Source organism: Poeciliopsis prolifica, unplaced genomic scaffold (genome assembly GCF_027474105.1).
Source record: "Poeciliopsis prolifica strain line A6 unplaced genomic scaffold, Auburn_PproV2 SCAFFOLD105, whole genome shotgun sequence".
Lineage (NCBI taxonomy): Eukaryota > Metazoa > Chordata > Actinopteri > Cyprinodontiformes > Poeciliidae > Poeciliopsis > Poeciliopsis prolifica.
Window position 1 is genome coordinate 542,804 of NW_026562480.1, and position 18,185 is coordinate 560,988.

The 18,185-nt window shown below is 36.4% G+C and overlaps 2 protein-coding genes across 2 annotated transcripts; one reads left to right on the plus strand and one right to left on the minus strand.

The window, feature by feature from the left end:
• The first annotated feature begins 113 nt into the window (after positions 1–113).
• LOC129354196 (zinc finger and BTB domain-containing protein 12-like) lies at positions 114–10,644 on the plus strand. Its single transcript, XM_055023722.1, has 5 exons — positions 114–423; positions 2,762–2,984; positions 3,062–3,256; positions 3,371–3,565; positions 6,264–10,644. Exons 2-5 carry the CDS (start codon positions 2,781–2,783, stop codon positions 7,350–7,352), a joined length of 1,683 nt encoding a protein of 560 aa, XP_054879697.1. The 5' UTR covers positions 114–423; positions 2,762–2,780; the 3' UTR covers positions 7,353–10,644.
• A 2,921-nt stretch (positions 10,645–13,565) lies between these two features.
• Positions 13,566–18,081, minus strand: nelfe (negative elongation factor complex member E). The gene is made up of 11 exons (XM_055023716.1): positions 18,045–18,081; positions 17,721–17,814; positions 17,341–17,410; positions 16,764–16,909; positions 16,433–16,507; positions 16,298–16,335; positions 15,943–16,226; positions 15,225–15,369; positions 15,061–15,115; positions 14,100–14,202; positions 13,566–13,900 (listed from the first exon to the last, which is right to left on the minus strand). The coding sequence occupies exons 2-11, from the start codon at positions 17,793–17,795 to the stop codon at positions 13,824–13,826; spliced, it is 1,068 nt and encodes a 355-aa protein (XP_054879691.1). The 5' UTR covers positions 17,796–17,814; positions 18,045–18,081; the 3' UTR covers positions 13,566–13,823.
• Positions 18,082–18,185: the final 104 nt, after the last annotated feature.

The window sequence follows — 18,185 nt, forward strand, 5'->3', positions numbered from 1 at the left end:
CGTACAGTTTGGACGCTCACGTAGCATCTAGTTGTTATATGTCTATGTGTGCGTCAGCACGCCTGAACCAGGGGTCCCCGCCCCATTTTTCTCTCCCAGTCCATTGATTTTAAAATCGCTGATCAGAAATCAGCAGGCGTGCTCTTAATTTACGGCCTCGCCACGGAAGAGGCGTCGCTCGGAAACAGATTCAAAGTCAGTTTTACTGGCGATTCGCCGGCGGCTTGTCATTCCCGGTCACGAGACGGTACTTCCTGTGAGAACGAGGCCGAAAAGTAAACAGAAATCGAGGTGGAAGCATTTTTCTCCCCCCTGTGTAGCTGTGAAATGTGCAAATTTAGCTGCTCGGCAAGTGTCTCCTAGCGTTTGTCCCGTTCAGGAAAACCAACCACGGCGGGCTGAGACAGAAGGGAAGACACCGAGGTGAGTTGTTGTGAAGTTTTAACCGTAACTGTGTGAGTTTTTGCCTTTGGTTTCCAGGGGATAAGTTTGATACTAGCTAAAGGTGGCTAGCAGTGGTTAAGCTAGCTTTGCTAAAACAAAGGAGTTAAAATGTGTTTTATTTACGTTTCGTTTGAATCAGTTGTGTCTATTAAAGCAACCAGGATGAAATGGATTGATTTAAAAGAGGTTTCACGAATTCATAAGTATTTTACAGCTTTTTAAAATCCACCCAACAATGATGGTAGCTAGTCTGGTGAGTTGCTTTAAGAGCAACTAACTAGTCTAGCTGCCATTATGTTGCATTATAACACTGCTTGTTTTATACTGGCAAGCTTCTATGTTAAAAAATTATATTTTAATCTGATTTGGATAAAACCCGTAGAAGTTTCAGGAGACAGAAATAAAACTGAATTCATTTTAGAAGGTTTTGTTCTCAACATAGGATTGGAGATTCACAGATTTTACTCTGGTCGACCAATAATTTCAGCCATTTCTGATTCTGCTCTGTAAAAGATAAATAATTAACACCGATACTCCAGAACAAATTTACAAATTATTCTAAAATTGTGGTAGAGTAAAACAAAATGTCTATATTTTCTCAAGACTGGTCCAAACTTAAAGAGCTGTGTTGGGTGTATTGCTGAAAATGTGCAGTTTTGATTGGAGATAGATCACTTTTTGAGTTATCTGCACTCTCAAAAATGTAGACTTGTTCATAATCATAAAAATAAAGTCTACATAAATGTACCCAAACCATTTCATATACAATGTTATTATACATATTAAATGTCAGATTACATCCTTTTAGCAAAGTGAAATAGATCTTAACCAACCTAACATGAATTATTAGACTTAAAACCAAGTTTTTGTACAACAGAGTGTGATTCTGATCAAGAAAATGGCTTGTTATCAGACAGAAATCATCCTCCAAGTATAAATTGACGTATGGTTGGTGTAAATCTTTCTGCAGCAGGTGATTGTCTGTTTTTCTGCAAAATGGCTCGAAATACTAAGACCCATATTGAAGAAGAAGTGAACTAATCAACACTGTGATGAGAAAGGTCAGACTGAGACACAGCATGTCTTTCGAGGAACTACTTATCAAGATGGCAGCATGACCCAAAACCAAATGGTTTCCTAAACATGAGGGAAAACAAACATTTGCAAAATGTATTGCGCTATTTATAAATGTACCTTCAAACATCCTGTGAAATTACCAATAAAAGAAGTGCATGCAGTTTTAAGAACTGTTGCAAATATTGAAAGGTGGGATTTTTTTTAAATTCCATCTTTTAATATTCAATATGAAGAAAAAGATTTACTCGTGTGGCAATTTATTCAATGCCACACAAGACCTATTCTGGATTAATACCTCAAAAAGAAACATCCAATGCTATGGAAATGTAAGAATAGATGAAAAACAAAGTCAAAGGAACCGTTTCTGAAGCTTTGGAAAAACCACAGTAAGAGCCATTTTCCACAAATGCAAGAAACCTGGAACAGTGGTGAATCTTTCCAGGAACGTCCGGCTTTCCAAAATTACTCCAAGAACAAATTCGTGACTCAGCCAAGAGGTCACCAAAAAAAAAAAAAGAAACAGAATAATGTCTAAAGGTCTGCAGGCTTCACACGATAAACAAAAACATCAGTTGGACATTTCTGAGTTTCTTGTTGTAGAAATTATCAACAACAAGCTGAAATATTCAACTGTGGAAAAATAAAGAGCCCACTGCACTGACCCCCATTAAAACCTGGTTATTCCACCAAATATTGATTTCTGAACTCTTCCTGAACTAAAACATTTGTATTATTGTTTCTAAATGAATGATAACTTGTTTCCTTTGTGTTATTTGAGGTCTGAAAGCAATGCATCTTTTTTGTTTCTCATTTTCTGATAATAAATGCAACATTTTTGCTTGGGATCTCAGAGGCATGTTGTCGGTAGTTCATAGAATAAAATAACAATGTTCAATTTTTCTCAAACTTAAACCTACAGAAAGTAAAATCAGAGAAACTGATCATTTTAATTGGTATCTTTTTTTTTTTTACATAGCTGCATATTCTGTGCAGTTTTGGCTTAATTACTGCTGAAAGTTTGCTTTTTTTGTGTCTGTTTGCTCAAGTTAACGATTAATCATTCACTAAATTAACTGGGAATTATTTTAATAATCCCGACGAATCAGATTAATTGTTTAAAAATAGTTAAAAAGGGTTAATTATTCTGGACGTTTAGTGGAGCTTATTTCAGGCTCAAACTGGGGGAACGATTCTTCCCAGATTCCTTATTTTTATTTCATTTCTGCTCTGCGTCGCTCAGAGTCTGTTGGCCAGACAACATGGAGACTGTGTGTTTCCGGCTACCGGGACACGGGGACACGACCCTGAAGCACATGAACTCCCTCCGGTCCCGCCAACATTTCTGCGACATTACCATCGTGGCCAGTAACAACCAGACCTTCAAAGGTCATAAGGTAGTGCTGGCGGCCTGCTCGCCCTTCCTGAGGGATCAGTTTCTCCTCAACCCCTCACCCAGGCTTCAGGTCAGTGATTTTAAACACGCACCGCCTTCCTAGATGCTGTTGTGCAATGTAAAGCTCGTTTTGAATGCTTTCTGCAGGTGTCGATGTTGTACAGCTCCTCGGTTGTGTGCGACTTGCTGCAGTCGTGCTACACTGGCATGCTGCAGTTCAGTCCTGAGGAGATTGTCAACTACCTGACTGCTGCTAGCTACTTCCAGATGGAGCACATCGTGGAGCGCTGCAGAGCCGCGCTGGAGAGATACGTGCAACTGAAGAACCCCAATCTGCTGAAAGTCAGTGCCACAGTCGATTGATTTAAACCACGCTGCTGTGCCGCCGCCTGCCTTTTCTCTCACTATGGAGAAGTAAAATTGTGCATTTTTCCTCCTTCTCCTTTCTATTTTTAGATGGCTGAGGAGGACGGTCAGGTCAGACCGGTTATTCTCAGCGCCAACGTTCATTCAGTTGCTTCACCTTTGACCACTCAGCCCTCCCCCATGGAGCAGCACAGCCCTGCAGTCATCACACTGGAGGAGGAAAACAGCGAAACATCTGCTCAGCACGCCGGCGACAGCCCCGAGCTGGAAGAGCCCGACGCTAAGGTGATTTTCACACCTCACATGCTAACAAGACGCAATAAATGCTCCTGTTATGTCAACATGTGCAGCTCAGAGTGTCTAGACTCTTTAGTATCCTCACTGATGCAAACAGATGAATTAATGCTGTAAAACGGCAATAATCTGTTTCAAACTGTCATTATTTTTAGTGAAATAAAATGAAGTTCAGAACCGACTTTATGGGCTTCAGAAACTTTTGTTTTTCTAAAATTCATAAGAAGAGAAAACTGACTTAATTACTGACTAAGAGCAGTAATTAAGCTAAAACTATGCAAAACAAATCAGTCAAGTTTATTGGTGTGGCACATTTGAGCAACAAGGCATTTCAAAGTGCTTTACGTCATAAAAATACTAAGAACACAGTCAGTGATTAAAACATAAAAATTTTTCACATCAAAATCTTCAATTTGAACCACTATAAATTCAAATAATTTATGATTAAATCAAATAAATATTTCAGCAATTACTATAATTATTATAATAACTTATTAATAAATGATTAATTCAAATAATCTACTATTTCAATTTATAGTTTAAATTCAGACTAAACATCTACATTTTTAGTAGCTTAGTTTTCTGGAGCTGCTTGTCGTTTTTTGGAAGTGTGTTCCAGATTTATGGAGCATAGAAGCAGCACACAAAATAATACATTATTAATTTTTAAAATATCCTTTTAAAGTTATTTACAGACAAAAAAATGTATTTGTCTGTAAATATGTTCTGCCAAAATGTCCATAGTTTTAGCTTAAGTTGGTTTAAATTGTATAAAACAAAAAATCTGTTGGGCATTTTTTCCTACAAATGATGAAACATACATTAAAGCTAATCTGCTACTGCATTTTATCCAGTAAAATGTTTATTTTCTGAGTTTTTAAAATATATTCTAAATGTCCATTTGCATTTTTAATATTTTATTAAAAATTATTATTTTATTTTATATGTATAAAAAGGCCGATGCGGTTTAACAAAAAATTGGCATATCTTTTAATCTGATTAATCATGAGAAAATAATCCTTAAAAAAAAATTGCTACATCCCTAATAGAGCCAAAATAAAACTCCCTCCAGCATTTATTTAACTTATTTCAATGAAGAACAGGGATGTGACTCTGATTTTATTCATTAAATAACTGTTGTCTGCATCTGGAGCTAAAATCCGTCTCTGTTTTCAGCAACATTTGAAAATCTGCATAAAACCGCAGCTCTATTCTTCCTTTTCATGCATCGTTAAGCAGCAAGTGGAATGTCCTGCTTTCTCAGGACATTCCAGGAAGCTGAATTCAGTTTCACTAACCTCTGCTAGACTTGTTGTGTGAGAAAAGCCCCCAAATAGAACCTGTTTGACAGCATGAAGTAGGCCTAATGAGCTTAAAAACCAACGCGTCACACTGAAACTCAACAGCCGACGAGAAACCTGGTCATTAACGTCTGAATAAAAAAGATTTCAGAGCCGTTTCCAAGTCAGTGGGTTCTGGCAAACCGCAGAGATCCATTATCCACTAATGGGAAAAACATGGAGCGGTGGTGAGCCGACCCAGGAGTGGCCGCCCGACTAAAATTACTCGAGAGAGCCCTGCTGAGTCACTGAGGAAGTCAAACCAACCCGGACTGCAGGGCTGCAACTACCAATTATTTCTGTAATTTGATTATTCTGACGAGTAATCATATTTTAAAAATTTACACAGTCTACAAATGTTTCATTTAAATACATTAAAGGATGGAAATAAATGATTTCTGATTAAGAAAATAAATATGACTGTAAAATGCAATAACATAACTTTGCTTTAGTGCACATGTGTCAAACTCGAGGGCTGTGGGCCAAATCTGGCCCATCGTAGCTTTTTATAAGGCCCTGTAGATCAAATCAAATCAATGTAGTTTTTATCTGCTTACTACCAAATTATATCAATCAGTCCCTCCAGTTCGTTGAGAATTCATGCAAAATCAACAAACTTCTGCACCTTTTTACACTTATACATAATTTGGAGTTTATTGCAAATTGTCCTCAAAAACGTTCTTACTTGTACGAAACACCTCAACCGTAATTCATTTAAAATTATAGGCCACAATCCATACAGCGAGTAAATAGAAAGTTGCATTTGCTGTCATAAATGAGTGCAAATATTTTCAAATTAGTACCACAAACACTTTTTACTGCAAAAACATCATGAAATTCTCAAGGGGATGAAAAGATGTTATTTAATTTTAAGAGTTCATTGATATTTTAACAGCTGATCAGGTTTTATCAATACATTTTAGCCCTTTGAGATCATTCATGATCCTGATTTAGTGAATTTGAAACGTGTGAAGCTAAAGCTACGAAATAAGACAAAATTATCTTACAAGTAACTTTTCAGCAAGATGTAGGAGCTTGTTTTAAGTCAACAATACCTTAATATTGTTTTTTTAAAAGTACGAATTCCACTGGCAGATTTTTGAACTTAGGAAAATATTGTTTTTTCCATTTTATAAGTAGAATAATCTGCCAATGAGACGAGAACCTTTTCATCAATATTAAGGAATTATTTACTTAAAACAAGCTCCTATATCTTGCTGAAATGTTACTTGTAAGTTAATTGTCATAGTTTAAGTGTAGTAATATATTTGCAGTTGAAACTAAACTAGAATTTCTTGGTGACATTTTGTGTTTTTGCAGTGAAGTCATGTTTTAAAATTGTTTTGCAGGTAAACGCGATGGGTGAGGAGGATGAGAACCGACCGGAGGACTACAGCGTTTACAGAGTGTACATCCCTGAGGAAGAGCTGACAAACCGAGACGGGGAGCCGGACATGGGAGACTCTGCCGACGTTCCTCAGGACCTGTGTTACCCAGAAACCAACAGGATCTTCATTGCAGGAGACGGCAGCGAATGCGACTTGGACTCTGCTGAGGATCTGAGTTTCGGGGGCCTCAGAGCGTTCAGGCAAAGACTGTCCGAGCCGAAGGTCAGCCGCGGCAGAGGGAGAGGCAGGGGAAGGGGATTCAAGAAGCGAAAGTGGGGATCATCCCAAGAGAAAAGGTCCACGACTTTAGCTCACCGTCAGGATCTGTGGTACGCTGCCGCTGCTGGACTGGGAGGGGGCTTTGCCCTGGACTTCAGCCAGGAGGATCTGAAGACCGCAGCAAATTATTTTGTTGATTTCCCCCGGTTGGACTTTTCTCTGGGCAGCGTTCACGGTGAAAAGGTCTCCCCCGTTAACCAGTTCTCCATGGAAGAGTCTGGCGCCGGCGAAGGGAGTTCAGGGTTGAACGCTGTCGGCACAAACGAAGGAGGGGATGAGTCCGTCGCCGTGGTGGGCTCCACTTCCAGCGTGACTGGGCCTGTAATTTGCGAGCACTGTGGCCTCACTTTCCCCTCGGCACACTCCCTGGCCGTCCACTCCCGCTCCACCCACCTTCTGTACGTCTGCCCCTGCTGCGGGAAGCACTTCCACCATTCCACCAACCTCACCCGACACATGGCCGTGCACCGAGGAGCCGCCAAGGCCCACCAGTGCCCCTTGTGCTACAAGACGTTCACCCAGAAGTCCACGCTGATAGACCACATGAACCTCCACAGCGGGGAGCGGCCGCATCGTTGTGCCTATTGCCACGCCCGCTTCGCCCACAAGCCCGCCTTACGACGCCACCTGAAGGAGCAGCACGGGAAAACCACGGGGCAGAACTCCCTGCACGAGCAGGAGGAGCGGGAGAGGGCGAGAGAAACTGCAGTAAGAGAGCCGGAGGAAGAACAGGAAGGCCTGGTCACTGAACAAACTGAGCAAGTGTCATGAGCAAAAACATAGACTTTCCCATGTTCTGTTAAACCCAAGCTTCAGTGCATTTTATCAGGATTTTCTTGTGATAGGCCAACACAAGGTGGCATACAATTGTGAGGCAGAAGGAAAAATGTATTTTTTTTACTAATGAAGAGATAAATTAAGTGGCATGCATTTTTCTAGGTAGAGCTGGACAGTACATCAATGATAATATATAACAGGAAAGACATTGATATCAATAAATGCGTCTGATAGAATAGTCAATAATTTTACTGAACTTGGAATCAGAACCACATGGCATTCTGGGGGAGGGAAAGAGGAAAGCTAAGCCAGTTTAGCCAGTTTAGCTAGGTTGGCGACATCAACTAACTCGCTCACTGTTTGGTTTTCACCACTGTGCCTCATAACTGCTTAAACATTAAAAACTTAGGTGTGGAATGAAACTTTGGCTAAAATAGGAAAGGCCATGCCACCAGTTAAAACTACTCAATAGTTATTGATATCGACTGATATTGAGCGCGTATCATTAGCCATTTTCCAGCCATATCGCCCAGCTCCGGTAGAATTTCTACTGGCCAATCAAAGAACAGAGGAAGTTGCGAACGATGACGTAGTCTGCTTGTAGTTTTAGCAACGGCAGCGCTGGGAGTGAATGAGCCGTTCAGTCCGTGTTGGCCGTGCTTCTATGGCAAGCCGTTTTAACATAAATTCGGTTTTGCCGCCCTTACATTCCAGATATCTCAAATTGTTTTATGACTAGAAGTTTTAGCAATTTAACATATCTCTAATTATATTTTGACTAGACAAAATACCTATTTGAGATATCTCTAATTACATTCTGACTAGTCAAAATGACGTCAGATTTACCATTGATTTGTATGGGGACTTCAATTTAAGATATCTACAATTAATTACTGACTATCTGAAATACACATTTCAGATATCTACAATTAAATTATGACTAATCAAAAAGTAAATTCAAGATATCTCGATTGTAGTTTTGACTAGTCATAATTCTAATTAAAGATATCTCTAATTAGTCCATAATTCAAGATATCTTAAATGTATTTTTGGATAGTAGAAATGTAGTTTTGACTAGTGGAAATTAAATTATAGATATCTTAAAAGCAAATAATGACTAGACAAAACTAAATTAGAGATATCTTGAATTATAATTTTGACTAGTCAAAATTCCTTTTAAGATATCTCTAAATAAATTAGAAATATCTTGAATTATTCAACTTTTCTATTTAAGATATCTTAAATGAACATTCTGACTAGTCAAAAATGACGTTACAGATATCTTGAATTAGCATTCTGTCTAGTCAAAGCGTCACTGATTTACGTGGCAATTTGAATGTTTAATAAAACAATGAAAAATAGAAAAAACGAAAAAAGACGTTTGAAAATGCACAACTTTCATGTTGAAAATGGATTGACAAAGCAGTTTTAGCTTTTAAAAGCTGTTTTTAAGTGCATTTAGTTCGTCGGAAATGAATAAACAGGACATTTTTTGCAGACATCATTAGCAGTCTTATAGTTTATGAAGTTTTGTGTTGTCCGCATGTCCAACATTTTTTCTAATTTGTGGCATTTATGGACAATTTTGTGCAGGAAACATAAAATTCTGCAGGCAACTGTTTGGACAGCACAAAGGGGCTTCAACGTCATTCTTAATTCAGATATCTAAAATTGTAATTTTGACTAGTCATAATTACGTCCGAGATATCTTAAACCGTAATTCCGGATACGTGTCTCGTCAAATTACAGATCCAGTGACGTCATTTGAGATATCTTGAAAGGAATTTTGACTAGTCAAAATGTAATTGAAGATATCTTGAATTATTATTCTTACTAGTCAGAATGTAAATACAGATATCTTAAATTACCATTCCGGATAGTCAAAATGTAGTTTTGTCTAGTCAAAATACATTTTCAGATATCTGGAATGTAATTACGGATAGTCAGACGGAACCGAATTTATGTTAAAACGGCTTGCCATATATGGCAAGCCGTTTTAACATAAATTCGGTTTTGCCGCCCTTACATTTCAGATATCTCAAATTGTTTTATGACTAGACGTTTTAGCAATTTAACATATCTCTAATTATATTTTGACTAGACAAAATACCTATTTGAGATATCTCTAATTACATTCTGACTAGTCAAAATGACGTCAGATTTACCATTGATTTGTATGGGGACTTCAATTTAAGATATCTACAATTAATTACTGACTATCTGAAATACACATTTCAGATATCTACAATTAAATTATGACTAATCAAAAAGTAAATTCAAGATATCTCGATTGTAGTTTTGACTAGTCATAATTCTAATTAAAGATATCTCTAATTAGTCCATAATTCAAGATATCTTAAATGTATTTTTGGATAGTAGAAATGTAGTTTTGACTAGTGGAAATTAAATTATAGATATCTTAAAAGCAAATAATGACTAGACAAAACTAAATTAGAGATATCTTGAATTATAATTTTGACTAGTCAAAATTCCTTTTAAGATATCTCTAAATAAATTAGAAATATCTTGAATTATTCAACTTTTCTATTTAAGATATCTTAAATGAACATTCTGACTAGTCAAAAATGACGTTACAGATATCTTGAATTAGCATTCTGTCTAGTCAAAGCGTCACTGATTTACGTGGCAATTTGAATGTTTAATAAAACAATGAAAATAGAAAAAACGAAAAAAGACGTTTGAAAATGCACAACTTTCATGTTGAAAATGGATTGACAAAGCAGTTTTAGCTTTTAAAAGCTGTTTTTAAGTGCATTTAGTTCGTCGGAAATGAATAAACAGGACATTTTTTGCAGACATCATTAGCAGTCTTATAGTTTATGAAGTTTTGTGTTGTCCGCATGTCCAACATTTTTTCTAATTTGTGGCATTTATGGACAATTTTGTGCAGGAAACATAAAATTCTGCAGGCAACTGTTTGGACAGCACAAAGGGGCTTCAACGTCATTCTTAATTCAGATATCTAAAATTGTAATTTTGACTAGTCATAATTACGTCCGAGATATCTTAAACCGTAATTCCGGATACGTGTCTCGTCAAATTACAGATCCAGTGACGTCATTTGAGATATCTTGAAAGGAATTTTGACTAGTCAAAATGTAATTGAAGATATCTTGAATTATTATTCTTACTAGTCAGAATGTAAATACAGATATCTTAAATTACCATTCCGGATAGTCAAAATGTAGTTTTGTCTAGTCAAAATACATTTTCAGATATCTGGAATGTAATTACGGATAGTCAGACGGAACCGAATTTATGTTAAAACGGCTTGCCATATATGGCAAGCCGTTTTAACACAAATTCGTTTTTTTCGCCCTTACATTGCAGATATCTCAAATTGTTTTATGACTAGATGTTTTAGCAATTTAACACATCTCTAATTATATTTTGACTAGACAAAATACCTATTTGAGATATCTCTAATTACATTCTGACTAGTCAAAATGACGTCAGATTTACCATTGATTTGTATGGGGACTTCAATTTAAGATATCTACAATTAATTACTGACTATCTGAAATACACATTTCAGATATCTACAATTAAATTATGACTAATCAAAAAGTAAATTCAAGATATCTCGATTGTAGTTTTGACTAGTCATAATTCTAATTAAAGATATCTCTAATTAGTCCATAATTCAAGATATCTTAAATGTATTTTTGGATAGTAGAAATGTAGTTTTGACTAGTGGAAATTAAATTATAGATATCTTAAAAGCAAATAATGACTAGACAAAACTAAATTAGAGATATCTTGAATTATAATTTTGACTAGTCAAAATTCCTTTTAAGATATCTCTAAATAAATTAGAAATATCTTGAATTATTCAACTTTTCTATTTAAGATATCTTAAATGAACATTCTGACTAGTCAAAAATGACGTTACAGATATCTTGAATTAGCATTCTGTCTAGTCAAAGCGTCACTGATTTACGTGGCAATTTGAATGTTTAATAAAACAATGAAAAATAGAAAAAACGAAAAAAGACGTTTGAAAATGCACAACTTTCATGTTGAAAATGGATTGACAAAGCAGTTTTAGCTTTTAAAAGCTGTTTTTAAGTGCATTTAGTTCGTCGGAAATGAATAAACAGGACATTTTTTGCAGACATCATTAGCAGTCTTATAGTTTATGAAGTTTTGTGTTGTCCGCATGTCCAACATTTTTTCTAATTTGTGGCATTTATGGACAATTTTGTGCAGGAAACATAAAATTCTGCAGGCAACTGTTTGGACAGCACAAAGGGGCTTCAACGTCATTCTTAATTCAGATATCTAAAATTGTAATTTTGACTAGTCATAATTACGTCCGAGATATCTTAAACCGTAATTCCGGATACGTGTCTCGTCAAATTACAGATCCAGTGACGTCATTTGAGATATCTTGAAAGGAATTTTGACTAGTCAAAATGTAATTGAAGATATCTTGAATTATTATTCTTACTAGTCAGAATGTAAATACAGATATCTTAAATTACCATTCCGGATAGTCAAAATGTAGTTTTGTCTAGTCAAAATACATTTTCAGATATCTGGAATGTAATTACGGATAGTCAGACGGAACCGAATTTATGTTAAAACGGCTTGCCAGACTGAACCGAATTTATGTTAAAACGGCTTGCCATAGTGCTTCAAAAATACTGAAACAATATCAACAGCCGCTTTTTCTTTTTTGGCTTTGCACTTCACTCTTTGCAGTGCAGAATATAATTAGGGCATGACGGACGTCACGGCCGAACGTTAGCGTTTGGGTAAAATTAAAAACTTCGAGAGTCAAAGCGCTTGTTTTTATGAAGCTAGTACATTTATATTCATATGTTTGTATTATTTACATTAGGGCTAGACTATCTGGCTTAAAATCAATGTTATATATTAAGCCATTCATTAGCTGCTCATCGACCGCCATTTCCTCTATTTTCTCAACCGTCTCTTCCGCGAATTCTTCTGGATAGGGTGGAGTCACGTGACTACTGAACGTACAAGTAGCGCGACGTCTTAAAGGAACACGAGCATAGCCTACTAAATACGTTTTTTGAAAATACCGAAATGTGCAGTGACCTCGGTCATCATCATAAATTTCGGTGTTGTTTTTATTTTTTGGTTCATCGCCTGAGCAAATCGTTGTTAGATGCTCACCGTCCAATCTTACTGAGCCCGAACAATTTTGTTAAGAAAAACTGGCATATTTCTCCTTTTTTTTGTCATTTAGACACACATTTCAGATTTCCATGAAAACGTCCTGCTTTGTGTTGGTTTATTACATCAAAATCAACTAAAATACAGAGATTTATGGTTTTAACTTTAATGTGAAAATGGTTCAAGGGAAATTAATTGCGAAGCCTTCACTCATCAATTTACTGCAGCCTGCTGGATCTGCTTTTCAAAGGGTCATGGTGACGTTACTGATCTTAAAGTGCTAAAAATATTAAAATGCCTTCATATGTTTACTGCCAAACCACGTGTCTAGTGTGAAGATAAATGGACAGTAAACAAGCAATATAAATGGTCTTTTCTGGTTGTAGCTAGTAGCTGTTAAACTGCATCTGAGTAAACTGGACCAGTGGATATTATGTGAAACTCCCTGAAGCCAAAGACGATTATTCTACCAGTACTTTTTTTAACATATCTGAAATTGTTGTGAACTATTTTCTCTTTTGGGTTTGAGTGAGATATTTTGTAATGTGTCATGTAACGAAAAAAAAGAGAGAAAATTACTAACATGTCTTGTTTTTATGTAGATATTTGTACTGTAATGGTAAATCAGTGATTCTCCTCTCGAAACTGTTCATCTGCTGCACACAGAAGGTTGATTAAAACGCATCAATGATCCGAATATCGGTTTGAAATGAAGAGAGCTGCACAGGTAATAAACTTGGAGAGCACTCAGGAAGGATTTAAGTTTGGTTATTTTCGCAGGGGATGCAGGAGGCTTATTTAAGATTTGTAGTGAAATTTAAAGAAATTACGGTTTGATGTGTAACATTTAAGCCTAATTGTCAAAATAAATGCAACATAAAATACTGTTTTCACTTGCATAGTTGAAAGAAAACAATACTGCATCTTATTTTGCATTATATATTTAAAATTTTAAGTAAGTCTATAAATTTTCAGACTTATTTCTTCACAATTTATGTCAGATTTTTCTCAGTCAGTCTTTAAATGAAGATGAGATCTTATGAGATGAGAAATTTTGGTCTACTCAGTCCTCCATCCTTCTGTCAAATTCCTAATAAAGCCGCTAAGTTTTATAGTTTTACTTTTAAAAATGATTGGAGGAATCCAGAAGAGTTCGGGATTTTGCCAGGAAAGTTGTGCTGAAACCTTATAAATCCCAGTTTTATGGATTTCTACTTGAAAATGATTTATTCAATTCAACAAAAAAAAACAATTCCAAGATACAGGCCAGGTTCTCATTAAAATGAAAAAAACAAACGTCTTTTATTCCAGGAAGTCTTCACTGTAGACCACTTGGTTCCTCTTGTCCCTGTACGAGCCTTTGGTGCTGTTCTGCACAGCTGGAAGATTTAAAAAAAGAAAGAAATGACGGCTTAAGAAACGGACGTCTTATGCCTTGTTCACACGGCAAAAATGTCGGGTGAAGTTGAAGAGTTTTTTTGCGTTTGTACTGCACATTTACACGGATATTGCGAACATTTTCTCTGACAACGCCACAGTTTGAGGAGCGGTTCTTAACGAACAAGAGAAGAAGTTTACCGAGGGAGGCCCACACTGATTTTCCGGTGGCAGCGTCCAGCATGGGCTGCTTTCTCGCAATGCTGACTCTGATATGAACGTCTCCCACCACAGCTCCGTTCAACTGTTGGAAAAAAACACAAACAGGCAATATAATTAACCTTTTTAATAAAAGTAAATCTGGAAAAATTATGTCTGTGTTTGCTGCTAATGGAAAAAAGAGACTCAAGTTTCATTTTTCTTTGCACTTTGAATTTAGGTCAACCCTACAATGTGATATTAAGGCCAGGCTATAATTTTTTAAATTTAATTACAAGAATGAAGTCACACAACAATAAAATCAATAACGTAATATTACCAGAATGCAGCCATAATTTTATAAGAACTCCAACATGAAAGAAAACAAAATTAAATGTGGAATGTTCAGGTTTATATTCAGGTTTTTGTAAAGTTTTACTTTGGGATAAGTTACTACTTAATAGAAACAGATTTTTTTAATGCATCAGATTCTAATTATTCTCAATAGCAGGAGTTTCAAATGATAGTGCAAACAACTGTGTCTATTTTGTGGTTGTCATGTCACATCTTGATAACTTCTTGATATCAAGATGTGTTGTTTTTTGTCTCATCCACACAACTTTCTGAAGCAAATTTAAGATGTTTTTTCATGTAAAAATGAACCTTTTTTCAGCAAATATGATTACGTTCTCACAATTAAACACTAATTTTCATAGTCTGCTCCTAATCCTCTGTCATGCAACACAAAAAGGATTATTGAAATAAAAGTGACGTTTTGAAAATATTCTTTGCTCCATTCTTTTAGAAAAGGAAGAAAAAAAAATTTGAAAATCAAATCTGGTATGAGAAAAAGCAAAGATTTCCCCCGCTTACATATAACACAACTTTTCACTAAAAGTAGTCAAGTAATGGACTGAAAATAAGCAGAAAGCCTCCATAAAAAGTAAAATAGCAAAGTGCCAACCTCAGCTACAGCCTGGTCTGCAGACTCCATCTTCTCAAACGTGATAAATGCACAACTGCAAGGAGAAACACGAGGAAGAGTCCCGGGCCATAAAATTAGCAGAATGCATCAGGAGTGAAGAATGTCAGGATAAATGTTAGCTTCACAGAGTACTGGTTCCATACTTGCGCGGGTTGTCCATCGAGAGGTCGATGATGTTCCCATGATGGGAGAAGGCCGAGCGCAGGCTGTCCTCCACCAGGCCGGAGCCGTAAACATACACAGTGTTCCCCTTACGCACACCTCTGCGCTCCGGGTACGAGTCCGATCCTGAATGAAAGAGAGAAAAAAAAACAAGAATCAAAACCACACTTCTCAGTAAACCATTTGCATCTTTTCTAATTTCAGTTTATCTGTAAAAAGAGTACATAATAAGGTTTTCTGAAGAAAGTTTGCTCTATGAGGGACAGAGGATAATATTTCAGGTTTATCATTTTTGTTCACAACAGAACTTGAAAATATGTAGACTTGCAATCTTTGTTGCAAAACCACATAGTTTGAAGTAGCTCTGCTACTTCAAGTGTCATGCATTAAACTTCTGCTTTACAATATTGTCTGCCATCTTGGATGGACATTGACTGTCCACAACTAAAATACTTTTCATTGGCAGAAGTAAAATGGCTCAGAGGGAGACGTGAAGATGTGTGGAAAACGAACAGAGTGGAGAGGAAAATGTGTCAATATGAAGTAGCTCTGGGAAAAGTATGAAAAGTGAACAGCTAATTTAGCTGAGATGCCTGCAGCAGTGAAATCTATTTGTATTAGTTGGTTTTATTTTAATGCTTTCAATGTGAAATAAAATATTTTAAAAAGTAAATAAATAAAAATGAAAGTCTTACTTACTTCTGAAAGGTACGTCTCTGTCTCTGTCCCGCTCCCTGTCCTGGTCTCTGTCTCTCTCTCTGCTTCGTTCTCTGCTTCTTTCTCTGTGTCTTTCTCGTTCTCGTTCCCTGTCTCTGTCTCTGTCCCGGCCTCTGTCTCTGTCTCGTTCCCGGTCTCGATCCCGATCTCTGTCTCTTTCCCACTCCATGTCTACGTCTCTGTCTCTTTCTCTGTCCGCATCACGGCTGGACGACATGCCGCCTCCTTCTTCTTCTTCCCGGTATCGGTCGCTTGAACTAACGAAGCTGCAGGGATGCAAAAAGATAATCTGTTAGACCCATAGAGGGACACTTTTTGTTCAGGTTTGGATTATTACCTTTCATACAGACTCTTCATTTGACCTCTCTTTCCCGACTACAACAAATGACACAAAGAAACTTCAGAATGGAAAGCAGATCATTTACCGGTATTTGAAAATACATATATAAATAACATAAAATCTCATTTATACCTCATGTGGATCATCATCTGTAGAGACACTCCTTTGGAAGGGTAAGAAGGCAGGAGCCGGACCTTTTTCTGGGTCCTGAGGAAGTGGAACAATAAAAGAAGAAAACAGGCAGAAAAGGAGATAAGCTGCAAGTTTCTTCATCAAAACCAATTAATATACAGATTAGCTGGGCTGGAAGGATTCATTGAATTGATCAGCTATTGAAATAATTGTCATATGTAAATTAGGAATTGATTATTTATTAAGTGGAATATGCAGGTTTAACAGAGGAAACCTATATTTTCTTGGGTCTAAATCATTTTCCACTGCTCTGTATTTAATGATACGGTACCTTAAGTTTGATTTCTAGCATTCTGGAGCGTTTGAAGCCGGAGTTCTTGGTCTCTGATTTAATGGCGCTGATGGCGCCTGACTTGATGAGCATTTTAGCTTGCTCTGTCGCTGTTGCAGTATCAACAACAGGCTGATCCGACAGCGCTGCAAAACAAAATAGTGAAATATTTTAAACAAAATCCAACCTAGTGTTTACATAAATAAATACTAATTGATTAGCATTAAAAATATAAATTTTATCTAGTTTATCTCAGCACTTGACTAAACACAATCAAAGCAACAACAAAAAAGAAGCTATCCTAGATAAGATATCCTCACCTTTCTAGGCAGTTCAACAAATGTGTAATTTATGAGCTTGCATAGGCTGTCACATGGTTTGCTGTTGTTGTCACAGTTCTTAAAATTATCATATTTTGCATTAATTCGACCCCGTCTTACTTACACATATATTTACTTCCATACACATGTAAAATATCTTCACCGATAGCAAAGAGGAACCGAAGTCAAATTCCTCATTTTTGTGCAAAAACCTTGATTAGTAATAAATCTATTACAAATCAATCAACATCACTTACTCCGTTTCAAGCCACTCTGGTTTGTTTGGTTGGTTGAACTCTGCTTCTTCAGAGCAAGAAGTGCCTTTTTCTGAAATTACAACAGTTAAAACACTTAGTAGTTGTTGACTGATGTTGCAGCAGTATATCCTGTTAGCAACTTCACAAGAAAATCTGACACATCTATAGATTACTGAAATACACTGAAATTACCCTTAAGAGGGAAAAATAAAGAATTGTTTCATTTTATTTTATGTTATTCTATTCATTCACTCATCCACAAACACTATTAATCATGTCAGCATTTTGTAGAGCAAAATTAGGTGAGCATTTGAGCCTTTAAGCAATATTTATCATGGTAACTATTATATAAAAGGAAAGAATTCAAAGCAGGAGATTACCTTTTTCTTCAGTTTAGCATACTTCTTCTGGAGAGACTCCTCTTCCTCCGTTAGTGAGTTCGGAAACAACACCATGACAGCAACAGCTGCAGCACTAATAGAAGCAAAAAGAGGCAAAAAAAAAAAATGGAGCATTATAACAGAGTTTTTATTTTCAACCACCGTTAGCCGTCTAATTTAACAAGCCAGAAACGGCCATGTGGTTAATTTCCAGAGACTTCAAGTAGTAAACAAAACAACAAATAGCAAAAACAGATTTGCTCTACTAATGCAGCCCAAAACATGAATTATTTTTGGCCTAAAATAGCATTGGTAATGACTTACCACCTTCTCTGGAAGTCAAACGGCTCAAACAAAAACACCGACGCGTAGATATGACGTAAGCACGTTTTTATTTTTTTTTTATTTCTTTAATGAAAAAAATATAGAAACAACAAAATATACATAAAATTATTGTTGGATATT

Bases quoted from the DNA above. Each gene is read 5' to 3' on its own strand.
- LOC129354196 (XM_055023722.1), top strand. From the start codon at position 2,781: ATGGAGACTGTGTGTTTCCGGCTACCGGGACACGGGGACACGACCCTG. The intron at 2,985-3,061 runs GTCAGTGATTTT...TGCTTTCTGCAG, and splicing joins ACCCCTCACCCAGGCTTCAG to GTGTCGATGTTGTACAGCTC. The intron at 3,257-3,370 runs GTCAGTGCCACA...TTCTATTTTTAG, and splicing joins AGAACCCCAATCTGCTGAAA to ATGGCTGAGGAGGACGGTCA.
- nelfe (XM_055023716.1), bottom strand. From the start codon at position 17,795: ATGGTGTTGTTTCCGAACTCACTAACGGAGGAAGAGGAGTCTCTCCAG. The intron at 16,227-16,297 runs GTAATAATCCAA...GCATCCCTGCAG, and splicing joins ATGAAGAGTCTGTATGAAAG to CTTCGTTAGTTCAAGCGACC. The intron at 15,370-15,942 runs GTAAGTAAGACT...TCTTTCATTCAG, and splicing joins CAGAGACGTACCTTTCAGAA to GATCGGACTCGTACCCGGAG.